General features: G+C 35.2%; 1 protein-coding gene across 3 annotated transcripts; it reads right to left on the bottom strand.

Moving 5' to 3' along the window:
- On the bottom strand, window positions 1–25,672 carry LOC106709104 (jmjC domain-containing histone demethylation protein 1). 3 transcript variants are annotated; one of them, XM_045683044.1, is made up of 21 exons: window positions 25,464–25,672; window positions 24,072–24,298; window positions 13,338–13,449; window positions 9,400–9,564; window positions 8,525–8,660; window positions 7,616–7,743; window positions 7,347–7,496; window positions 6,969–7,145; window positions 6,197–6,356; window positions 5,828–5,957; window positions 5,375–5,498; window positions 4,779–4,860; window positions 3,898–4,052; window positions 3,656–3,751; window positions 3,466–3,568; window positions 3,100–3,266; window positions 2,585–2,752; window positions 2,068–2,204; window positions 1,603–1,891; window positions 1,369–1,535; window positions 1–1,124 (listed from the first exon to the last, which is right to left on the bottom strand). In XM_045683044.1, exons 1-21 carry the CDS (start codon window positions 25,509–25,511, stop codon window positions 1,007–1,009), a joined length of 3,039 nt encoding a protein of 1,012 aa, XP_045539000.1. In that variant the 5' UTR covers window positions 25,512–25,672; the 3' UTR covers window positions 1–1,006. The 3 variants fall into 3 exon arrangements, with proteins under 3 accessions (XP_045539000.1, XP_045539001.1, XP_045538999.1); XM_045683045.1 differs by having other exon boundaries at window positions 3,112–3,266; window positions 4,770–4,860; window positions 25,464–25,671; XM_045683043.1 differs by having other exon boundaries at window positions 4,770–4,860; window positions 25,464–25,670.
- Window positions 25,673–25,807: the final 135 nt, after the last annotated feature.

Here is a 25,807-nt window from a genome sequence, read left to right as displayed (position 1 = left end):
TTTTAATTAGTCTACAGTTTTATTAAATGGCTGTCAAATGATAAGATTTTTTATTATTTATAGACCAAAATAAAAAAAAAAATCATCTGTTTCATTATCCTTTTACATTTCTACTTCTGAAATCCATGTAGGATATTGTTTTTTTTTCAAAGACATTGTGAGGGATGAAGATATGTTTTTGTACATGTTTTTCGACAGTGGAAACGAACATAATATTAATGATGCCAACAAACATAATGTATCAATTTTAGGAATTCCCTATTATTAATCTATTTAACATGTCACATGTTATACCACAAAAAAGGGTACAATATTTGGTTTAATTTATTCATAGTTGAATTGTATCCACACAATCCACAGTTACATCTTAAATACTAAAAATGTTTTGCTCTTACTATCAAGAGCTGTATTAACTAATATATTTTTTCTTTTTAAACTGAATCACTTCAACAATATTACACATTAGGCTTATTTTAAGTCTTTTTTTTTTAATATCTACATTCGTATGTTGATAGCATAGCGAGTAATTTTGATATGTTGTGTAAAACATGAATGAATGGTACAGAACAAACAAGCCTCATAATAAAATATGTTGAAATTTTAATTATATTTAATACCCTGATTGTTCATCGAGCCTTTTCAAACTGAAAAGGGTACCAACATAAAAATATTAACACAATACCATTAAAAAAAAATGAATAAGTATCAGTTACCTAAAGTAAACTGAACGAGACTAGAACTATTGTGGAAGTGAATGAGAATGGTAAGTCACACAATAATCACACAATCCTATGCCACCAACACACTGTCACATTACACTACACATCACAAGGTCCACGTCAAGTTATTCAGTTGCCGCTGCCTCGGGCGCGGACTCGGGCTGCGCCTCGGGGGCCACATGGACCTCAGGAGCGGCCTGAACTTGGGCCTCGAGCGCGGCTTCAGGCCCGGCCTCAGGCGTCGCCTCGGACTCGGGCTGGGGCGCCGGCTCGGGCGCGGTCTCGCATCAGGTCTTCCTCAGCTCCACCAGCTTTACATCCTGCACGTGCAGGTTGTGCTTGGAGTTGGCCGCGAACTTGATCACCGCCTGCGTCGACACCAACGGCACGTGTCGGAGATCCAACCTGTACAAAAAAGTTATAAATTTAATTTCGTGTATTTGAGGTTTTTACTTTAAATCTTTTCACAGTAACATAAGTGTGTCATAGGCACCAGGGATAAAACTAACAAAAATGGCAGATAGTACAACAATACCTGAGTACAATGATTCTGAATCGTGTAGCATTGCGGGCAAGTAAGAAATCTTTGCGCCCATTAGTTGATCGTTTGTCATTGCCTCGTTCAAGAGCAGCTACCAAAGTTGCTTACCGCACGAGGTTGGGGCAGCGTGCGAGGTGGTCGAGCGCGGCCTCGGTGAGCAGCCGGCAGCCGGCCAGCGAGAGCCGCTGCAGCGAGTGGTGAGCCAGCTGCGCCGCGCCCGCGTCCGTCAGCCGCGCGCACGATGACGCATCAAGCTCGCACAGCTTCGGTAACGCCTGCAATAAATCACAAGTAAGATTCCACACACTTAGTACATGTTACAATGACTGTTGGATATGTTACCTGTACAACGTATCGCATAGCGACGTCAGTGATGTCGGTGCCGGGTAGACGCAGTACAGCAAGCGCGGCAAGACGCGATGGCTCAGCTCCAGTGCGCGCGCCGCCTCCCGGCCGTGAGGTTTCCGGTGGGGCCAACACACCGCGCAGCTTAGCGTCGTCCAGGCAACGTGCAAACGACAGATCAAGTGTGGTGAGCGGCGGACAGGCCGGTGACCGCAGCGCCAGTGCAGCCTCCGCCGGCGACCCCGCCAGCGACAGCGAACGTAGAGTCGGCAGACGAGCTAGTAACCTGACATTGTATAAAATATTACAGTTTACTCCAGTAAAATGTGCTGTTTAGATATTTTTCTAGTATTTTCAAAACTTGTAAAAATCATCAAATAAGCTGAATTAATTATCAAATTTTACCGTATAAAGATAACAGTTTTTTTATATCTATATAGTAATGCATATAGGGCCATGTACCAGGCGAGCTGCCGCCGGGCGAGATGGCACCACTCAAGGCCCAGCGTGTGTGGCTGACGGCGCACAATGCCCGCCAGCTGCGCCGCCGACACACGCACCTGCACGAAAGACATATTGCGCCACAGACTGGGGTCCATCTGAAACACACACACATCTCTATAAATGTGCATCGGTTAAACAACTGAGAACAAGATGCTATAGTAGTTTTCAAATATGTACGCGCAAGTCGCTGACTGCACAACGCGCATATGTACTTGAGCCGCCATATTTGAAAAAAACTTTACATGATAAATGCCTCCTAAACAGTTTCGTAGTCAAGTGTTATTAGATTCACAATCTTCCCTAGAGTATCAAAGATAATATGACCAGACATGCATTGGATACAATGCATTGGTCTTTAAAGTATTACAAACTAATATAACTCACACCCTAACCCAGAGGGGTAGGCAGAAATCACGGACTTGTACCTATAAATGAAATTTGACAAAGTACTACCTATTCAGACAGTTATGATTACCGTGTACTCAGCCCAGGCCTTGCAGACGAGGGAGCAGCTGGTGAGGTCGATGGGTGTGAGCTTGGAGAAGACTGCGATCATGGCGTCGCGGTCCAGCCAGGGTGTGCCCGCGTGCTGCGCCCCGCAGTACCCCGCCGGACGCACCGGATATAAAGGTTTCTTAAGACTCTACACAATAAAACATTTTAAATAAAGAAAATTGTAAAGTAAAAAAATCGCATTACTGTGTATTTTCCAGTATAGTATTATTATAACTATAACTAACTAATTCTTAAAAAAATGTAAATTAGGGGGGTCCGCAGACAAATTCACCGAAGATGAATTTCGAAGTCAAAATCTTCTCCATATATTTATTTTTTTCAACTTGCAATATCAGCAATCAAATGTTATTTTGTCTACTAAAGCTGAAAATCTATGCATTTAACATTATGTCACTAGATGTATTAAAGTGCTAGGTATCGTAATGTGATAAATGTAGAGTCAATTGTGTTGTAAATATATATTAAACTCAATACCTTATGACGTACCTTCCCGGTGTGATGAGTGAGTTGCAGCGCGAGATGCGCTCGCAGAGCCTGTTTCTTTGGAGCCTCGTCCTCGTGGCTGCAGCGCCGCTTCTTAGCTGACGGCTCCCAATTCTCCTCCGCATTACCCTCACCTCCACACTCTTCGCGCTTTATATCTACAATATTAATCATATAATAAGCAATAATATCTATATATAATAATGTTTGAACAAACAAATATGTAAATACGTTTTAAATATAATTGTGCTTGAATTCGAATATTGTCTCGTGACTTAACTATACTTATCTATATAATATATATCTTATATATATAATATCTTATATCTAAAAAAAAAAGTAAAACATTGGATTTACCCTCTTCAGATTTAAGATGCAAGGCGTCGTTCTTGCCCTCACTATCGGAGCCCGCCTCAGACTTGACAGGTATTGGCGCCGGCGGAGGCAGCTGCAGTTTGTTCTGGAAAACATTTAAACACTTCCTTAGTGAACAATTAAAGTCTTTGAGTATGGTTAGATAGGAATTATATAGAATATAGGCCAGTACCTGAAGACTGTTATGATGTCCTAGCTGACTGACATCAGAGCCAACACTCATGCGCCGCAGATCTGACGACTTCTGACGTGCACGGAAATGACGCGGCTGCAGATAAAAGAAATAAACTATTTAAGACTAAATAAAGATAAATATTTAACTCCTAAGAATATATTAACATACATTTAATAAAAACAACTATTGAAGTGTACACGGTAGAAATGTTTCTTAGATTGCGAAATGATTTATCATACTTTGTAATCGTGGTTGAGTCCCATGTTGGTGCATGTGGGGCACTCCCAGGAGTTGGGCAGGTCCTCGTTGAGCTGACCACCAGGGGGCACGCAGCCAGGGTGTACGATGCTGTAACACACAGAGCACTCGCGCAGAGATGAAGGACCATTGCGACCTGAAACAGTATGCATTTTTAAGAACGACATATATAAAATCACAAAAAAAAAATAATAAATCATCATCATCCAATCATACTAATCTTAATATATATATTTCTTGTGTGCGTGTGTATGTGACTGAACTCCTCCTAAACGACTGGACCAATTTTGATGAAATTTTTTGTGTGTGTTCGTGGAGATTCGAGAATGGTTTAGATTTACAGTTTTTTTTTTTTTTTTTTTTTAATTCCGCGCGGACGGAGTCGCGACCGACAGCTAGTATTTTTATACGAAAATTTGGATGGATCGATGCTTTTTACTAAGTATCTCCAAAACGGCTTAACGGATTTCGCTGAAATTTAGCACAGATGTAGAACTCTTAACAAACTTGCAATTTTTTTTTTCATTTAATCATTACATTTCAGACGAAGAAACAGGCAAAAGCTAGTATTATACAAAACTAAGGCGATTCCCGCAGACTTATAATTGCTCTTCCAATATTATTCAAGACGTCTTTGAAAAACAAATATTGGGTCATACTTTAAAGGATAAAGTCGCATTGTAATTTAACGGCCGGTTAAACAGTTGCTAAGTGTAGATTTTAAATACAAAATCAAACTTTGAATACGACAAAGTCTTGAACTGTTTAAATTGCCTTAAAAAACACATGCGACATGAGGATTGTTAGTAAAATAAAACGTATTGTATGTTTAGTATAGAGAGGCATCAATTACCGGAGTTACCCTTGGCTTGGGGCGCGACCGGCGTCTGCATCCAGCCGTCCAGATGACACACAGCACATGACGCAGTCACAGGCAACATTGGCTGACACACAAACAATATCATTTAAAATTACTATCTGTACCCAAATGACTGACATTTACAAAAATTTCTCACATATAGATCGACAAGGATATCTGACCCGATGGGCATAAGTCAAATTAAAATAACTCATCTATATATATAAAAGAAAGTCGTGTTAGTTACACTATTTATAACTCAAGAACGGCTGAATCGATTTGACTGAAAATTGGTGGGCAGGTAGCTTAGAACCAGGAAACGGACATAGGATAATTTTTACCCTGTTTTCTATTTTTTATTCCGCGCGGACGGAGTCGCGGGTAAAAGCCAGTTAGTGATAATTAGGTATAGGTAAATTTGGTACTAAAACTGTCACGTCATATTATTTTTTATGCCATTTTCTTTCCTATGTAGGTTCACATATTATCTGACAGAACTAATGGCTATAGTAGCGCCTCTCATCGGGTCAGATATCGTTGTTTGAGTTGTACTTAGACTAGAACAGATATCTTTAGTTTATTTGAACAGTTAATATCACCTGTAGGCACTGCCGCATGACGCAGGTCTGCTTGGCGCGCCCTTGTCCACCAAACTTGACCATGTCATGGCAGAACACGCACTCGCCGCAGTCCGTACGCAAACACGCCTCGCACTTCTTGCATCTACAGATGTAACAGATTTAGAATAAAACCTCATCTCCTGGCTTTGTTTCTACCAGGCGAGGGAGTAAGGGGAGGTAATGTACCAGTCTTTCGTCTTTCACATCAATCGTAAACGGGATCTGTCATTACGGTTGTCATAATTAGTTCATTGGTTAATCCATTTTCTGGGACTCTCTTAATGGGAAACTGTCCCTTAGTGGAGATTTTACATACAAAAATTACACTTTACTGGTCATTTAACATGTTTGGGTGTCAACCAGAGATGAAATTCTCAATAGTTTGCTTGAGTTTACTTAAGAGTGTTCAGATCGTGGTGTACAACAGTGTACCTGGTGCGTCGCCTGCGGGGTGCGGAGTTGGCGTGCTCAGGGCGAGGTCTGGAGGGCGGACCACGATGACCTCCACCACGCCCACCACGTCCGCTAGACTGACGCCGCTCACTCGTCGTCTCATCGGGACCTGATCACATTTATTACATTAAAAAAACGACATTATTTTATTAACTGCGATAAGATCTTTTTACATATTTTGTACTCCTTTTCTCTTTACATTTGAAGCTACATTTTTTTTATTTACTCGAAATTAACTAAAATAACATCTTCTCTGCCATGCTTTGTAAGTCAGCTTCAGAAATATTCCATAAGGTACTTGAGTCACACATACCCAGCGCAGTATAACCCGACTAAATAACAACGTACCTTTAAGCAGAGGCACTCCGGTGATGGCGAGGTGCTGCTTGTCGTGTCGGTGCTGCTCGACCAACGTGCGCACGTCCCGCACCAGTGCTATGGGATCGCTCAGCAGCTCCGGCACAGACTTACGAGCAGCTGGCAGCTGGTGCAGGTACATCACTATAGCCTAGAAAACAATACAATTTGTTTTAAAATTAGATTTTTTTCATATTTAATATTATTAATAGTTAGAAAAATTAATACTTATAAGATTTCATTTGCATAATACATTTGTTAGATTGGTTTACTATAAATTTACACCTGTATTTCTATTTTTATGACTAATAATATTTCATTTTGATCTTTAGATTGACATTAAGTTGACACAGCATAATTAAAATCAAAATTTATCAAATATATATATTAGATTGATGGATTGCGTGAAAGGTGACATGATCAAGAAGGGGGTGACAGAAATAACGGCAGACAGATTGATTTGGAGGACGAAAACCTGGTGCACCGACCCTACGTAAGTGGAACAAGGTCAAGGGGATGATGATGATGATGATGAAACATGTTTTTGTGCAAATAATAATTGGCATTGTAAACAGACGGGAACATAAGGTTCCGGTGCGTTCCTTAGAGATCCCGGAATCCTCTTCTTTTCGCACTTGAGTTTAGCCACCGAGGGGGTTTAAGTGGATCGAATCCCACATAACCTTGTCTTTCCCCCTAAAGGAGGGTATCTTTAGAAGATTTCCCCCCGACACAAAAAAAAAGACAGGAACATAAACAATACCTTCAGTCCGTGCAGTTCATTCTGAGTGAGATGCACATGTTCCTTGGGTGTGGTGAGTTGTGGCGGAGGCACACCCTCCATGGCGAGATGAGTGCGGCCGAGCAGCGCGTTCACGTAGCGGTCCAGTACGTACCACAGCATCTCCGTGAAGAATGGATATCGAAACTTCTGTGGCACCTACAATTTATCATTTTTCTTAAGTATATAGTTAACCAGTGGTCACCCGAGACTTACAGCGCGGAATTTAAAAAAAAAATTGCGGACAGACATAAATATATCACGTGTATGAAATTTTTTATCTGAAAATTGCCGTAATTTTAAAGATATTTTAAGATAAAAACCAAATATATAAAACACCTGTTAATAATACACAAATACCTTGGTAACATCTTCAACTTGAGCGATCTTGAGCTGCTTCTCAATACCGAATTGGTGCAGGAAGTTACCTCCGAAGACGAGTGAGTCGCTCGGTGTGTACACCGCGTGGATCCAACCCGTCGGGATGAAGAAAGTGTGTCCCGCTTGCAGCTGTTATAAATATATTATCCATATTTTAAAACATTGTAGATATATAGTCGAACCTGGTTAAACGAGAATCAGGGATTTTAATATATTTCATTTAACAATATTAATAAAAATTGACTCACATGAACACGAATACATTTCTCAACAGTATCACCAAAGAAGACGTCCGACTGTTTGCCTGATAGCACCCACTTCTCGTACAACTGCAAGTTCTTCTCAGTGGGCGGAATTAGCCAGAACACTTTCGCACCTACAATAATAAAGATTTTCATTCTCTTTCTTTCAATAGAAATGAACTAGAGATTGTCCTTTACTTCGTCAGCAAGGCATTTAAAAAAAGTTGATATTACTCTTGCACATATTAGCTACCTTCCAATTGAAGTCCCGTCAAAATCAGTCCATCCGTTTCAAAGATAACGCGGAACGAACGCAGATTTGCGAACAGACAGACAAATAATTGAAAAAAATGATTTTAAACAACGTTCGTTAGAAACAAACCTCATGTTCGCGAAATAAACAGAACTCTGACAGTACAATTTTATTAATTACTTAATCAGTACAAAGTACACGAACTTCGCAAATTTTATCGAGGAAATGTATGTAACCTCAAGAGAAAAGCAACCAGCACGTCTAAAAGTTTTTAATATTCTCGTCATTGCAGAGTTCTTCGATAAACGGAGCGTAGAGAGCTTAAAAGTAAAATTACGCGGCGCTTTAGCAAATTTAGAGTACCATCGTGGACTCATTTAACATTTAAAAACCTCATTGATCCGTTAAAACATTACAGAAAATATTTACTAATATCACATATCGCTTGTTAGGTATGAAGACTAAAAAAATTATAGCTTTAGTACGTATAAAAAAAAAACTAAAGATTGTCTACTAAAATTTTATCGGGCTATAATTTTAGTTTTTCGAAAGTTTTGGAAACAAAGATCACATAAAATTTTATGATGTCTTTTTTTCTTTACTCTTCATTATTATAAAAATCAAGATAATTAAGTTTAGATAAGGGAAACTTTTGTACTCACCTCTCAAAATGTGATACCACACCGATGTGCCTCCAAAGTCAATATGGAAGTCCGTGTAGCACCCCTTGACGGACATGAGGCAATACTTTTGTACCTTCGGGTACATCATGTCATCCAGAGCATTGGTGGATTCCGTCTGAAAATAATACTTATTTAAACGTAGTTTGAATACTAATAAATGGATGGACAAATTATGCAAGTAAAGGGGTAAGTATGTAGAGTCGAGTCGATAAGCGAGAGTCCAAGGGACCACGATATTTTTTTCGCTTATAGAAATTTAGAAGCCTCAAGTTCGTCCGTCGGGGACGAATAATGACTTTTGAAGTTTCTCGCTTATCCAAGTCAGGCTGTTTATCTAAAACATAACTAATTATGTTACGTTGTGCGCCATGTTTCCGGTTTCGCTGAATACCGGAAATAAATTAATCACAAACTCGTTACTGAAAAGGCTATGATCGCCGGCGAAAAAGGAAGTTTAATTGCTTACTGTTAATAACTTTAACTTGACTGAAAATAAGAGATGAAAGTATGATTGTTGTCAAAAAAATCAGGTGTCCTTTTGTTTACGAACAATATAAAAGTATATAGATAAATATAGGTTGGTATTATAAGATTCAACGATTCACTTGGCCAGCATGCTGGACTCTGGTCTAATAACCCCTAACTTAGGGTAGAGTCGGAGTCCCTCAGTGGGGACGTATAATGAGCTGATGATAATGATGATTATAAGATTCGAACTATATTGCAACTGGTGGTTAGCTGCGAGCGGATGTCTTTTCAATTTAGGTGTGTCTACTGCGGATGGGGGAATGCACATACGATGGACTGTCTCTCCGCATTGTTTTACATCCTGCCAATTCTATATGTAACTATACCTGCTGGTCCTTGAGATGGCGCGGCCACACGGTGTCCACCCAGTCAATGAGGCGCACTATACGCGGCGCCTGCACATAGTTCTCGAGACGTGTATGCGAGAACTCCAACGAAATCACGTTCAAAAGACGCTCCTTATTCGCATCGTCGTAATAACGCTGCCAATCCTGCACACACATATCATTAACCTTTTTTTACTACTCTCATATAGAGGCCAATTCTAGTCCTTTATTTCCTTCCCCCCATTTTTTAAAGATGGGACAAGGAAATTCCCGGGGAGGAGATATACTGGAATGGGTATTTCCCTTCTTCTGTACATCCTTTCATCTTCTGCCGTTAAAGGTCAACGCATCTACAGTTTTTGATTTAAAGATTTTAAAGAGCGACGGTCACTATTTTAGAGATATAAAAAGTCATTACACAAATCGACAGATCCGATGAAAATAGTTACATATGAGATCTCTTAAGATTTAACTCCTTTCGTCGGATCTGTCGAAATGTTTATCGCTACTAAGAAACTATAATCAGTTTTGCATGGCGTTTATATATTGTGTTCCATTCATTACAATGTAATCAGTCATTACTCGACTGGCGGTGCGCCAAATTTTCTTACTCTTTGTATTTACAAAACAGTAGCAGTCACTTATCACACATAAGTGTCTTATCACCTTACTAAATATTTATTATACATAACATCACATGTAACAACTGATGCCTTAAAAATTAAATTAAAAAATAATTGTAATAAGCTGTGACCTACTACTATAAACGTCCTCAGTTACGTCACGTGACGTGTACTCGGTAATATATAAAAATATAGATATTTTTAACCAAGCTTTTGTTTGCCAAAAAGGTCATTGACAGCTTACAAACGTAGATAAAGAAATTTATTCTAAGAAAACGCTCAATGATTAAGTTTATTTTTATTTATTTTTTAAAGCATTCCAATGTTATCTAAAAATGAAAAAAAAAACATTTGTAGACACCAGTGCTATTTATTATCTCATATGGGGGGTACATGAGATAATGAATAGGGGAGCTACTGCGATACAATTACGTGTGAGTCTACGACATACAGTACATAATGAAAACCCCTCCAACAAAACGGTCTACGTGGGTGTATGCGCGACCGCCAACTGAACCAAACTCGTTGCGTCAGGAGTGCCAACATCACAGCATTGTTTGCGCAGATGTTGGCACACCGGTTTGCGCAAACTCGCGAAGTCAGCTGCGCATTACAAGTGGCACTGCAAAGCGGCAATCGGCACTGCCCCGTCGAAAGAGCTGGGTGTTACCGGTTTTATGCAACAATGAGAACGCAGTTTTACAAAGCTCGACGATTCTACATAAAGAATTAACTCTAAGACAAAGGAATTGATATTTGTTATGTAATTCAAATTAAACTTTGCACGTATGAAATGTTTCACGATATCCTATCGACAACTGCGTATATTTTATTGGTGACTCTAATAGATGGTTTATTTCCGACCACGCTTAAACTATGCAACTCTAGCTGAATTAGCGCAATTATAATACAGGCATTTCTTTCTACACGACCGGTACGTCTCGTGCTTCTTTGTTTTATGAGATATTTATACGCCCTATTTAAGCAGACTAAAGTTAATACATAGTTCGATAAAAATGGCACATAGGAACAAAGAATTATATAGGAATGCATTTTTGACCCAGATAAAACTTCCAATATTATCATTACAGTACGTACAACACTCTTATCTGTCAAACAATTAAGTTTCTAAATAGGATAGACTAGATGTCGCCCGCGACACTGTCCGCGTGGAATTAAAAAAAACACAATGTTCTTTCACACAATGTTCTAAGTCTGTACCAAATTACTTTCAGATCCATTGAGGTTTCTTAAGATACCTTCTAACAAACATCCATCCAAACTTTGTATTTATATTAGTAAGAAGTAAGATTAAAATAGTGCTATGCACATTACAGAACAAGTCAAACTATGTATTTTCAACTTACCAACAACTATAAAATGTTGCAATTCAAAAGTATAGTTTTATTCTAATAAAAGAAAAACCCGAAAACGTCTCATTTGAGATCGGGTCGCATTGATAAAGTGATTTGGTGGCTACGGTCGGTTTGTCGCTTTTGTTTAAAGGATTTCGTTTATTTTATACAAATCCCGAGTTAAAATTCGTGTTACATTTTTATAAATGAAATCTATATATATAAAAGAAAGTCGTGTTAGTTACACTATTTATAACTCAAGAACGGCTGAATCGATTTGACTGAAAATTGGTGGGCAGGTAGCTTAGAACCAGGAAACGGACATAGGATAATTTTTACCCCGTTTTCTATTTTTTTTTATTCCGCGCGGACGGAGTCGCGGGTAAAAGCTAGTATTATATAAAAGAAAGTTGTGTTAGTTACACCATTTATAACTCAAGAAGGGCTGAATCGATTTGATTGAAAATTGGTGGGCAGGTAGCTTAGAACCAGGAATAGGACATAGGATAATTTTTACCCGGTTTTCTTTTTTTTTTTTATTCCGCGCGGACGGAGTCGCGGGAAAAAGCTAGTTCTAAATAATTTATTTACATGAATCATTGTTTGATAGTTACGAGAAAGCTTTTCGCGAGTTTCGCAATATGTGGGAGACCACCCGCCAAGTTACACTGTTATACGTCGTAACTCGTTTAAATAGATTTTGTTTGTTCAAGGAAAGTCTCTATAACTCTAAACATTGTTTTATCAAAGATAGTGTTGTCTTTTGATTATTCGTTGGTGGTTTTGTGTTTTTGGTTAACATTTTGTTTGTTTACTATAATTGCTTTGTACTAAAAAACATACTTGGTGGTAAAGTGTAAGTTGTTTGGTGATAAGTGACTGATTTTTAATGTATTTACGTCACGCTTCAAACTATGTATAAGTAAACATAGTATATTTAGTGCATTTCTCTGTTATATAATATAAAGTATGAGTGTTATTACATAGTTGGTTTTCTTTGGAAAGCGTTGACAACAATAGAGCTGTGTTCATACCGTAATAAAGGCTGCGACTCAGGCGTGTCATACTCAAATTCTTTTGATACGAAAAACTAGTTTTTAAAAAGTTATCTTGTTCACTATTTTAATTACAAATATGAATAAAAAAATTAAATAAACATTTTCGGAGATTATATAACTTTTCCTTTTTCATTTTTCGGTATAAAACCTGACAAGGTAAGTAGGCATCTGATTAATGGCAAGATGGCAAGGTAACACAACACATTCACACTTCACATTTGTAAGATTTATACTCAAAATAAAATATTTTTACTTTAAACTTATTATTGCGATGCAGGATAGCTTACGTTTTTAAGCTGTTCTATTATTATAGAGTAAAATTTCAATTCATTTAATCTGTTAATGTCGATTAAAAGTGATTTTAAACGCGGTATCATATTGACTTTATTCTTGCGCTTTAAATTAATTTGTGCTTGTAGAGTGCCCTATTCATAGTGGACGCCTACAAAGTTTCTTTAAACTCTTAATATAACTTTTTAGTGTAAAACAAAATTGAATGTTGATGGAAAAGGTTATAACAAAACGAGATAAGTATCTAAGGAGAGTGTAAAAAAGAAATCTTTGATATCTATTTCCCGCTGCTGTATCAGTAGGTAATGGTTATGTGCAGTTAAATAATTTTTTACTTAAAATATTTTAAAGTTATATATTTTATTTATTATATATTCTCGATATTGAAATTACAAGAAAGGGCCAGTTGCTCATTTCCTAAAGATTTTATGTTTTTTCTTTCTTTCTTTCTAATGGGAGGTGAAAAATATGTTAGTCCTTAAGCACTATTCCTAGTAGGACTCAAAAGTATCCTCCACGCAGACGAAATTACACGTTATAACACGGTAACCATAGTAACACATTATACCGCTCATTTGCATGCTTTCTACTCATTATTCTGTAGCGCTCACCTTCATTGTCATCTCGATGTTCTTCTGCGTGTTGACATCCATGACATCGAGCAGACGGCGAGAGCCCACGCACATGCGCACGTCGTTCACCGTGAAGTTGCTTGTAGGCACCCTGTGATAACATTAATGTAACTATATCATTATATTTATTGACTCTTAAACTATGAAACTAACCTTGGGTTTCCATTGAAAAAACAGCTATACAATATATTATAGTTCTCTGTTTTTTTTAATATAATAAGATAAGTGCTATACATTTTTGTACAACTGTTTCGCCAGTAGAAACCCACAATAAGAATAAGTTCATAATCCAGTAATATTAGTAACATATTAACTTCGGGCTTTCTTTTCTTCAATTGCATACAACGTACAAAAATGACTCTGTATTACTTCAAAAAATACAGGTAGACAATGTTTAGTTAAACACGTTTTTTAACCCTTTGATCGCCGTTCATTGATATTATGGACAAAAACGAGGTTGTAAAACAGTACCTATGTTTTACCTTAAATATGCATAACCAAAACTGCTCCTGGTACTTTGTTATTTATTTTAATTTGTTGCCGTCTAACAAATCTTTGATAAAACATAAGAGCAGAATCCTCGCGATACAGGCTACGCCTAGTGCGGACACCTACGCATTTATTTTCAATAATCATGTTTTCTAGTAATGTCTAATATCAGAATGCGACTAAAGAGTTAACATATTTTTAAGTTAAAATGTTCTTTTTTTTTTACAGTTATGCCCTTAATGTCTATTTCCATCACCTACAGATATAACACATTTTCAGATCTTAACATGAACACTAACAATTTATTAATACCAAAATAAAAAGTAACCTATAAATAACTTGATAGTTAGTCTTGTTAAATAGATCAAAGTAAAGGTCGTATACAAAGTACGGCACTTACACTCCTGTGGCATCGACAAACTGATTTATAAAGGCGATCGCTGTTACATCCGCTTGCCGCTTTGCCTTTACTTAAATAATAAAGCTTGTAGACGGCCCTTTTGACCAATAACGCTTTTACATTTAATGTGTAAGCAAATTAAATATTTTTATGGCTTCATAAGAGGGCGACTCACGGTTAATTTTGTCAGAAAATATAATTTAGGCCTCTTTAGACACAGAAAATTCAGTCGAATTGATAACCTCCTTCTTTTTGAAGTCGGCTAAAAATGAGAACAGACCGACAAGGGTCTTGTAACTTTTTGTTGGTCATTGGCGCAATTTTTACACTTAAACTAGTATTAAAACAATATTAAACGACGTGTCAAAAATATTGTAATTTTATTTGAAGAAAAAACGTTTATGTGCAATGTATAATTTTCAGTTAGAGCGTAAGTTACACTGCGTTTACGACAAACAAATTTACCATTGTCACGCAATCACTACAATATTGCAAAGTTGTAAGTTTCCACTAGCGAAACATTCACACAAAAACATATTGTCTCTCTTATTTTCTCTACCTAAAGGAATAACATATCTGTCTATAATTTTATAATTTATGATTGAGTACGAAAATTATGGCAAAAAGTGATTTCAAGTAAGTTTATTTTAGTCCATTTCTTTGAATCAAAATGGTCGTACAATTTTTATTACCAATCGCCCTCTTTTCGTGGAAATATAAAAGGAATGTGTTATTAAAATCGTTACAGAATACACAAAAAATATTATAGAAATAACCTTTCGTCTCCATAACAGCTAACAGCGAAAAATCAGACAGGTAAGCTTTTCTCGCAATTTTCAATATAATTACGAACATTTCTTGGAAGCGTGTCGGGATCAAAATCTATTTTCCTCCCGCACCTCCCCCCTACCCCGAGGGTGGCCAGCCTCCATTTTATCACGTGTATTGTATAAATAGAAACATATTTTACAAGTGATTTCACCTTTGATGAATATCCGAATCAACAAATTGTTTAATATCACATCGAAACCATTAAGTAAATATTTTATCATTTCTAATAGGTATTTAATTTTATTATTCTCGGCAATCGTTGCAATGTCTCGTAAGGAAAAATCTGAAAACAATGGCAAAGAAAATAAAACATATTTTTTTACGTTCTAAGGGCACAGATCGCCTCGTTATGGTGTTCTCAAAACAGCCTACCAAAGTTTTTTCTAGTCGATCTATAGCCTCAATCTGACAATCACAAGATAGCTATACAAATTATTATTTTTTTTAGATTAGATATTTAGACAGTCGACTCTCGTTAATTCAAACCTGCGAAAATTCGACCTCTCTATAATTCAAAGTTAGCACGAGTTCCCTACAAAATATCTTTATATTTCGAACTAAATCAATACATTTTTATGCACTTGATAATTTGAACGAAAAAATCATTGCTATATAACAAAACGACGCGTTAATTCGAACTCATAGGCGTCCAACACTCGACAATTCAGAGTTGCAGAGAGAAAGAGGCGGAAAGATTGTAAGTACATTTTGCAACAAGTTCAAACTTGTATCAACGTACGCAAGCCTTTGTGTTTGTTATGATTAGTTTGATTATTTGACAGGGTTTGTTTAGTTATAATTCAGTTACTGTTGCTCTTTCGTTGTTACCAGTTATTGAATAGCAGTTAATAAATATTAATTGATCAACACTTAATATTTCGAAGTTTTATTTATTTTCTCTCACAAATTTCGAACCATTTGATATTTCAAACATTCGAATTCGTAATATTTTAAGATTCCCTCAAGTTTCAAATTAACGAGAGTCGATTGTATTTTCTTATTTAGACTTTTTTTACCGCTTTTACCCGCGACTTCGTCCGCGCGGAATAAAACAATAGAAAACGGGGTAAAAATTATCCTATGTCCGTTTCCTGGTTCTAAGCTACCTGCCCACTAATTTTCAGTCAAATCGATTCAGCCGTTCTTGAGTTATAAATAGTGTAACACGACTTTCTTTTATATATATAGATTTTAAGCGAGTGCAACTGTTAAAATGTAGACATTACATTTGTTGAGAAAACAATTTTTGAGACATAACATACGAACCAGTACGATAGGAACTGTTATATGTGGTTATATAAATAAGATGACACATCTATTAGTTATGCTTCAATTGTCATTCCATCACTTCAACAGATTGAAATCAAAACAAAGGTTAAGCAATGGATATGTTGAATCTAGTATATGATGGAAACTAGCGGTTTCTATTACCAAAACACATGTATAAAAAACATATCTCCATCTTTCATTCTCACTCAAAAAACAGAGAACAATATAGTGTTATAGCACTGGATGAATCATATAATTCTTATATGGTAGTTATTAGTAGCATTTATAACAAAACCATACAGTCTATAACAAATGGGGTGATATTTAAAAAGCTTTGTTGTGTAGGAACCCTGAAACATTTACATGTGGAATATATAGGAAAACGAGGTTCTGCCCGCGACTCCGTCCTCGCGGAATTAAAAAAAAAACTTTATAGGTATGTCTTCTTTCAGATTATGTTCTACAACTTAGCCAAATTTCATCAAAATCCGTTAAGCATTTCCATTCCACCTTTTTTAAATAACTTTTATTATGTTCTTGTTAATTAAAAGAACTAAAAAAAACTCGTGAAAACAATTTAAACAAGCCCAAACTCGATGAGGTTCTATCGTTTCATTGCAGTTCCTACATCCACCATCCAGCTTCATCATCAGATAAGCAACACATAATATTGCAGTGTCACTCTATTTACATAGGTATGCACAAGTTCAGGTCAAACAGTAACCGGGAAGAAAGAAGGGAAGAAGTATATGAAATTTAATTTGTAAGATTTGATGACAAACATCGGTACAGGTGAAACTAAACAAAAGCTTGTAAAAGGAAGCCTAGTCAACCTCATTACTCTAATAAGGTAGTCGGAGACAAGTTGTTTAGGTTTTTTATATAGTTGCAAAGGCAACGCACAAGTTGAAGATATAGCATCTTTATATAAAATGTAAAAAAAATATCTTGTACTCCTCACCTACATATATTGTATGAGTAAATAATCTTTCCACGTTTAAGGACCCATGCTTAAGAATTCTTGTGTCTCTACCCTTTTTGAGAATACAAAACTATAGAGTAGACATAAAATAACATTATATTTAAACTAGGTGTCGCCCGCGACTCCGTCCGCGCAGAATTAAAAAAAACATAATAAGTAGCTCCGCCTATGTGTTCTTCCAGACTATGTTCTACATCTGTGCCAAATTTCATCAATATCCGTTGTGCCGTTCCGGAGATACCTTCAAACAAACATCCATCCATCTAAATATTAGCATTTATAACATTACTAAGATTTACTAACAAACAATTATAATTACTGTAACTATAAATTAAAAAAAATAACTATGAATCATTCGCATTCGAAGTTCCCAAAATAATACCTTTTATCATGGCTATAGATTAGGATTTTATATACATTAATAATTAACAAACAAATAAACAAGTAGATTCTTACAACCTGTCTCGTTGCCCGCAATATACAAGCTGAGTCGCCGTGTGCGAAAACACTTAACAATCAAAAATCAATCTTATTCCCATCGTACATGATACAAAATTGTTTAAACAGTATATTTTGTTGTTCAAATGTAAATTGGATGCAGTGGGTTATAGCGAGAGTGTGAGCCGAAGCGTACTTTAGTTATCGATAAATCAAGACAAAACTCGGCGAATCGATTGATAAAAATTATCATTAAAAACAATTATGTGAAACTAGCTGTCACCCGCTAATAGTCATAATAAAGTAGTTATGAATGAAACACCGTAGTCAACATAAAAAGAAATAAATTTGCATACACGTAGAACATTTCAACATCGAAAACTAAATCAACTAAAAATCTTTATATTTAATTAACTAAAGATTTAAAAGATAATTTGAATATCGGTGGAAATATATATCTTAGTTTTTAATATAATTCCAATATAATATTTAATATCTTACATTGAAATTAATTTAGTAAATTATCAAATCTTGATAAAAAAAAACGTATAATTAAGGATGTTCTAAACTCTAATGGATAGCGGCATCTATTGGGTGCTTTTTAAAACACAGATTTAAAAATTAAACCATATAAACTCTGATTTTACATAAAATTCTTTATTATTTTAGAATAAAAAAAAACATTAAATAATTGATTTAACGATGTAAAAAAGTTATGACGTGTGATATTTCAATTCGTTTTTCACTAATTTAGAATAACAGTAAAAAAAAAATCCCACGTGTATTATCATCAGCCACAACACAATAGTTTCCAACTTCCAATAAGTGATAAGAAGAACCGCAATCATACAGTGGTTTTCTCCTGCCAAAACACGAGTTTTTTTATTGGTATCCCGCTCATGCTCTTTTAAAAAACTGAGACCAAAAAGTTTTCTATTAGATATAAAAATTATTTTTTAAACATTTAAAGGCTTTTAATTTTACACATGCCATTAAATAAAAAAAAGTATTAATGACATTCTAATCTTTATTATTATTACTAGTGGTTGTCACACTAAACCATCCACGTGTGATCGATCCTGTCACGTGAGTTTCAACTAGTTGTGAAATACTGGATTGCTAAAGGCATTACAAAGTTTAAACCCGAGTACAAAGTGATTTAAAATAAGCCTATATTGTGTAAGATGTTTTTGTATGTTAACCACAAGAAGTTTCCACTATAACAAGTACAAAAACATATAGTTCTCTCTGGTTTTCAAAATAGAATGAAAAGGATAATAATATGTACAGTAAGGGCCCTTTGTGGTGTTGCACTTACAGAAAAATTGTGTGGTTCCTATCAACGAGATAAAATCCTTCCAAAAATAACCATAATAATTATTCGTGTACCATTTCCGGGCCTTTTTTTATATAGACATTTTAAAGTTGCTTCCAATTGATGATATTTCTGAGTCATCGTCTCAATCCCTACGAAGCGTTGACAAAACTGGCACATTTAAAGTGGAAAACCGCAAGATTCCCCGATAGTAAATTTATATCTTCAGTCAAACCCCACGGTTAATTATATTCAAATATTCCGAACAAACATGATAAAAATTCATAAATTCTCATCATACACTCAAACGTCGCAGTCGGGAACCCTGCATTATGCACGTGTCCTGTTATGTAACCTCGACATGGAGATATGTTTCTTTCTGATTCCTTCTCACCATTGCATCTAATATATAGGTATTTTCACTAGATTGCTCAAAATAATGTAATTTTCAAGTACTAACTGCCTATTCATGTTTTACAACTAAAGATGCGATAGCTAAAAAGTAACTATGCTAATCAGAACAGCCCTAATTTGGCAAAAAATACGTACGTATATCATTTAAAATAGTGTGTTTTTAACTAAAGTTGATGGTGAGTATTTCTAATACAATCCAGATGATTAAAGCGCCACGCTTTTATGATCCAAAATGTTTTCCAATTGTCTATCTCAAGTTATACCTGATTTAAATTATGCCTGTACAATGGGACAGTAGCGCTGGACTGTATGGGCTGGTCTGTATGCCAGTTGTTAGCGCTGATATTAAGCGCTACTGTCCTACTGTACTGGTATAATTTAAACCCACAGGTGGGCACAGTTAATCGAAAAGTTAACTTCGTTAATCGTTAATTCGTTAATTAAAAATTTAACTTCGTTAATCGTTAAAGCGTTAAATTCCGAAAAATTTAACGCAAGTTAAAGTTAATCGTTAACAGTTAACCATACCAAAATTATACATACTAATTTCACACTTATAGTGGCGACACTTGTTTAAAATATTAATTTGATTATTTTATTTATGAAAATTAATTTTCTTTAATATAAAATTAATTTTTATTAATATAAAATTAATATTAATACTATAAAACATTATTATTAGAGACAAGTATGAATGCATTATACTATATTTCATTACGAGTGCGGAAAGCCTGTCATTGCAAAGAGTTCCGACAAATCTACCCGGGCCGAGGCGCAGCCGAAGGTGAGGGTTGACAGTTGAAACAAGTTGTAATGACAGTTCCTCCCATGTACTAAACAACTATTCTAAATACAGTTGCGAAAAAAATGAAGCAATTTAATATTATAATAAAAACAAAATAAACTCAACTTACTAAAATGTTTGGAAAATGTCGCCAACCGTAAAAGAATACAGAGTTTTTTTTTGTTTTTTTTTTCACACACTCTGGGTAGGCAAAGGGAACTATGCCAAACAGCGAAGTCTTCGATAGATTATTTTTATTGATATGAAATGAAAATGAAATTTAATGAGATGAGATAAAATGAAACCTTACCTAATTCATTGAATCAAATCAATCTCTCTGATATTGTAACAAATTTGGAGCTTCTTTTTAGAAATATTTGCATGAATCATAAAAACTTCAATTTTTTTTTTTGTAAAAACTTCGTGGTTGGTTTTTTCTTTTTAATAGACATTATTTTGACAGTTGGGAAAGAGAACGCACGAGTTTGGAAAAGCTAAAGAAAAAGCACGAGTAAAAAATTGTTTTAATACAGTTGCTCAAAAAGGGATTGGAGGGTATTGCAGGGACGAAGAGCGTTCGGAATCTGGGCTATTAAATACTCGTGCTTTTATATACTCGTTATGAAATATACTATTTCGAACCTTCTTTTGATTTTGTCCTGTTGGTCACGTATTTCACGGACGTTCTGATGCATCACACTTGCACGTTAACCTCACATATCAATTATCAGTTCACCATTCGAGTCGCCGACAGTCTCCTAACATAACTGAATTTACGAACCTGGCATGGCGCGTAATTTAAACAAAATGACAGCACGTCTCCAAGTTTCTAATTTAACGATTAACGCACTTTTATTAACGGAAGTGAGTTTAACGGACGTTAACAAAAGCGTTAACACTTTTTGAAGTTAACTTAAAAGTTAATCCGTTAAGCAAAATGTTAACTTCGTTAATTAACGATTAACGGATTAACGAGTTAATGCCCAGCTCTGTTTAAACCTAGCACTACTTCTATCTACTGTTAATTAAATAAAAAGGTATTCCGTCCTCAGCCTTGTCTACAATATAATTTAAAAAATATAAAGTCCAGTTTTTTTTTTTTAGTTAAGGACGCTTTGTAGAAAATAATTTTTAACCAATACACACCCTATTAACTGACGTATAAAGTTTTTTTGTATATTATTACGAAGTCAGGTATAAGTATAAGTCAGTCGTAACCTTGTCGTTCGACTCAGCCTGCAGACATCGGTCCTGGAGCAGATTTGCATCCGAGACAGTTGTTTGTGCAGCAAGATTGAATCGTTTATTTTCGTGCGTACGTCCCGGGTGATACGATTGTCGTTTGTTATTGCACCGTATTCCCAACTATTAGGGAATATATCCCAATGATTACATTTCTTATGAAGACGTCAATATTTTTATGGGGCGTTCTCATTGCATTTTGTGTTTACACTATATGAGGTTACGAAAAACGTAAGGAACATAAAAAAATGACCTTTCTTTTAGAAAAAAAAATCGTAAAAGTAATCGTAACAATATAGAAGTTGTCAGCGACTTCGTTGTAGTGGAATTAAAAAAAAATCTAGTAATAAATATAGCTTTTTTTACCCGAGGATAGTGTAGCTTCCCAACAGTGTAAGATTTTTCAAGTCGCTTCAGTAGTTTTGAAGCAAACATACAAACAATCAAGTCTTTCGTCTTTATAATATACATTATTATAAGCTAGTTATAAACATTACTTTACAAGATACTACTACTATACGGTAGTTTTTATTTACTTTATCGAATACTAGAAAACCTATTAACCAATGCGCTCGGCGTCACCCGGAAACCTATTTTAAATACGCCGGTCAAAAACAGTTAACCAATTACACTTCAACGTTAAACTATGTATTGCAGAATTGACCTGTTTACATCTGCTTGTTTTTTTATTAAGAAACAAAGATAAATAATAATAATAAAAAGAATGTCTAAAAGTAGGGAGAAAATTTGATAGAAAAAAACTTTCAGAAAATGTACAAAAGGTAATTTATTTTGAAATATCATATTTAATTTGAATAAGTAGAAAATAATCTTGAAAAGTTAATAAATTTCATCTTATATTAAGTAAAGCCATAAAGTTGAAATATAGAGTTGAAATAAAACATAGGCTTGTGAATTGCTACCTGACATTTTATCGATATTTTTATCAGAGATCAAATATTGTAAAGTTTGCCAGATTGCAGTATAGGTCATGTTAATATCCTAAAGAAATTTCTAGAGAATTATACAGAAAAACATAATTATTACAATTATCAATTTTAGGAAGAAATCGTTTTGAGGTTAGGTTTTCTTTTCTTTACGAACACAGTAATTTTAAAGTAAGTAAACTGTGTACTAAAAACAGCTTCTTATTTATTAAAAGAAGATGCTTACGAATAAATCAAATTTTGATTTAAGTACTACACTGACACTATCAAAGTGCCTAAAGAGACTTAATCGACGGGGTTATAAATAAAATGTTACATTTAATTGAAAACACACATCCTAATTAAGTATTAAACTGATTTGTTCGATTCCACTGCCTTTTTATGTTTTTTTTTTTTAAAAAACAATAGACATAACAATATTTTAACACATGTTTCAGCAGTGGAAACCCACGGTATAATAGATTTATACCGGTAAAAGCAACAATCGGTCGCCAGTTCCAACGCTGGCGTTAGGAACGTGCCTTTAACAGAAACAAACCGATTTTGAAACCTCAACTCGACAATAGCACATTGAAATTTTTGACAAAATAATCACAATGTTTCTATGAAATAGACCAAATAACTATCATATGATTACGTTGAATAAAAAAATATCTCTTTAAAAGATCAAATGTATTTCATTTAATTTGCTTATATTTCATAATAAAAAAAAATCGTACCATTTACTTATAATTTAATCATCGACATGATCGGATCTTTTACTAAAAATTGTAATTTGTGTACTAAAAAGGATAAAAATTAAATTTATTACAGCGTATATATAACCAATTTGTTTAGGCCTAAATGAGATAAGGAATTAGCACAGAATCGTATTTAAGTAAAACCGTTACGTACCTTAATTTTTCATAATGTTATAAAACTTTTTTAACTTTCAGAAACATTCACAAGGAGTCTAAAATTTTAGACAGAACAATACGTAAATTAACACAGACGCCCGATATTAATAATGGCCCCGTTAATTTGGCACGACGACTTATCAGTTAACGTGGGATTACACTGCTGCTTCGAGCTAAAACTTTAATTTCGCAGTAAGTTAGTTCTAACACAGTACGCACTATTATGATTCTTTTTTTATCTTAGTTAATATTCGACTTTGCGCCTGCGCCTGCATAAAAGGTAAAACTTGAAGCAAAAAATAATTTCAAATTTAACTTTGCCATAATATGAATTACTTTACGTCTTATATAACATAGAGTATTTGAAATTTTAACGCGTAATCTAAGCAAAGTTAGAACAACTGAATTTTAATATATTCACAATAATAAAATTAAAACTTGCTTTCTCTTCATCAAAAACAGTATTTACAATATTTTGTCGAAAACCATAAGCCCACAATCCTCTCACACTAGCCACTTGTTTATGGTTAAAAAGTTAGTTCCAATAAACGAATTTCAATAGATATTTATAACCCAACATTCCTACGTTATTTTCATCATTTTCATGACATTAAAAAAAGTAATACATTTTTCTAAACAATTAGGTAAATTAAAAAAAAAAAATTAAAGAAGCAAAAAGTTTTAAACAATAACATTAAACTCTTACCTCAATCCCAATCCATTTTTCTCTTTAAACAGTAACGGAGTTGTGAAACCATTTTTCTGCAGATATGAAATGGTAAGTTCTGATCCAGTCATTTCGATGATAGCTCCTGTATGTTCGAACCTGGGACTCTCCAATTTGTCAGCCAATGAAAACCCACGACCACCCTCCGCTTCATCATCACCAAGTGCCCATTCATCAGAGTACAGTTTACGTTGCTTGCGTTCCCGCTGGTACATGAAATATAATATGTAACAGTTTATATACTTTTAATTATCATTTTCATTTAGAGAAAGTGATGTTCAATGACATGTTGGTCAAATTGTCATCAATTTTATTTACCAATTTTTTAGTTTTCACTTTTTTGTTAAAATGCTTCATACTCATTTTTATTTGAATGTAAATTAAATGCATGGAAATTTACTTATTTTTTACAGTCCATAAATATATATATATTTTTAATTAACTTGTGACTTCAAAATACTTTTTCAAACAATAATTTTTCAGTTGATAAGAAAAACAGTATCAAACTTGAAGAATTTCACTTTCTTGAACTTCTAAATTTTAATTTAATCTCATTTATTAAAAGAAAACTAACTAATTTGTTATCAAAACACAAAAATTACTTCCAAAACAATTAGGTTATTTCTCTTTAAATAAAAGGTCAACAAAATGAATGAATAAAAACGTCAAGTAACTTGATACCAAGTGCCAATAAAACTTTTAAAACTTTGATAGGCTGTGGTGAGCCTTTGTAAACAAAGAGGTTGACAATCAGCAGGAAACAGCCTCTAAATATCCTTCTATCGTGTTTCAGTAAATCATCTATTATTCGTTTGGTTAATTGTTCAGTAGAATATTAGTTAAGTAACAAAGTAGATTAAAGTAATGGTTGACGTGTGGTCGCAGTGCTCCGCGCGCACGCCCCTGGCCTGGCCGCCTGCCGCCTGCCCTCCGTCACTCGGCCGCCAGCCGCGGGAGGGATACGCCTTCGTCCCTACCAGATGCCCGCTAAGTATGCTACGACATCGACGTCTTTGACGCGCGCACCGCTCCGCGGGCCGCTCTTTAACATCATCGCTATATTATAAACTTGCGATCTCCTCCGGAACTATTATAGATTTTGACACCTCCTCGCATGCGCGAATGCATACGGCCGCCGCGTTTTGAACTCGCTCGCGGCGTGATCGGAAAAAAATAAAGTCCGATGACCCTCACGAGCGATGGTCATTTTGATTCCATACCTTTTGATATAATTTTTATAACATTCCCGTAACTTTCATAAATCGATACACGATGCAGCGATGCACCATTTCATGTTTACGTGATCCCAGATAAAGCCACCATGGCGTCACCCGGGACTAAATACGTAAAAATCTAACAATAAACACTCACCAACTGCCTCGGCACTTGTTTTTTGTTGTTCGGCAGTGTTTCCGACATGTTTCTGTAAGTCAGAAACACTGCACCACGAAATTAACACTATTTTACGTAAATATTTTACACGGAGCACGAGAAAAAGTAACGCAATCCACCATTTGCAACAGCCGACACTGCTGCCAACATCGCAGTGAACGATCACTCTATCAACATACTAACGTGAAGTTGGCGACGCAAAAAGCAGCCCATTGGTTTATTTGTGAAACACTATGGCGGGAAAATTTAAAACATCGCTGTGAACATTCCATGTATTTTTTTTAATCCTTTTGGTTATTTAAAAGTGATGTTTATTATTTTTT

This window comes from Papilio machaon, chromosome 21, assembly GCF_912999745.1.
Source record: "Papilio machaon chromosome 21, ilPapMach1.1, whole genome shotgun sequence".
Lineage (NCBI taxonomy): Eukaryota > Metazoa > Arthropoda > Insecta > Lepidoptera > Papilionidae > Papilio > Papilio machaon.
Note: the sequence above shows the minus strand (reverse complement) of the source record. Positions and strands in the feature narration are given on the sequence as shown.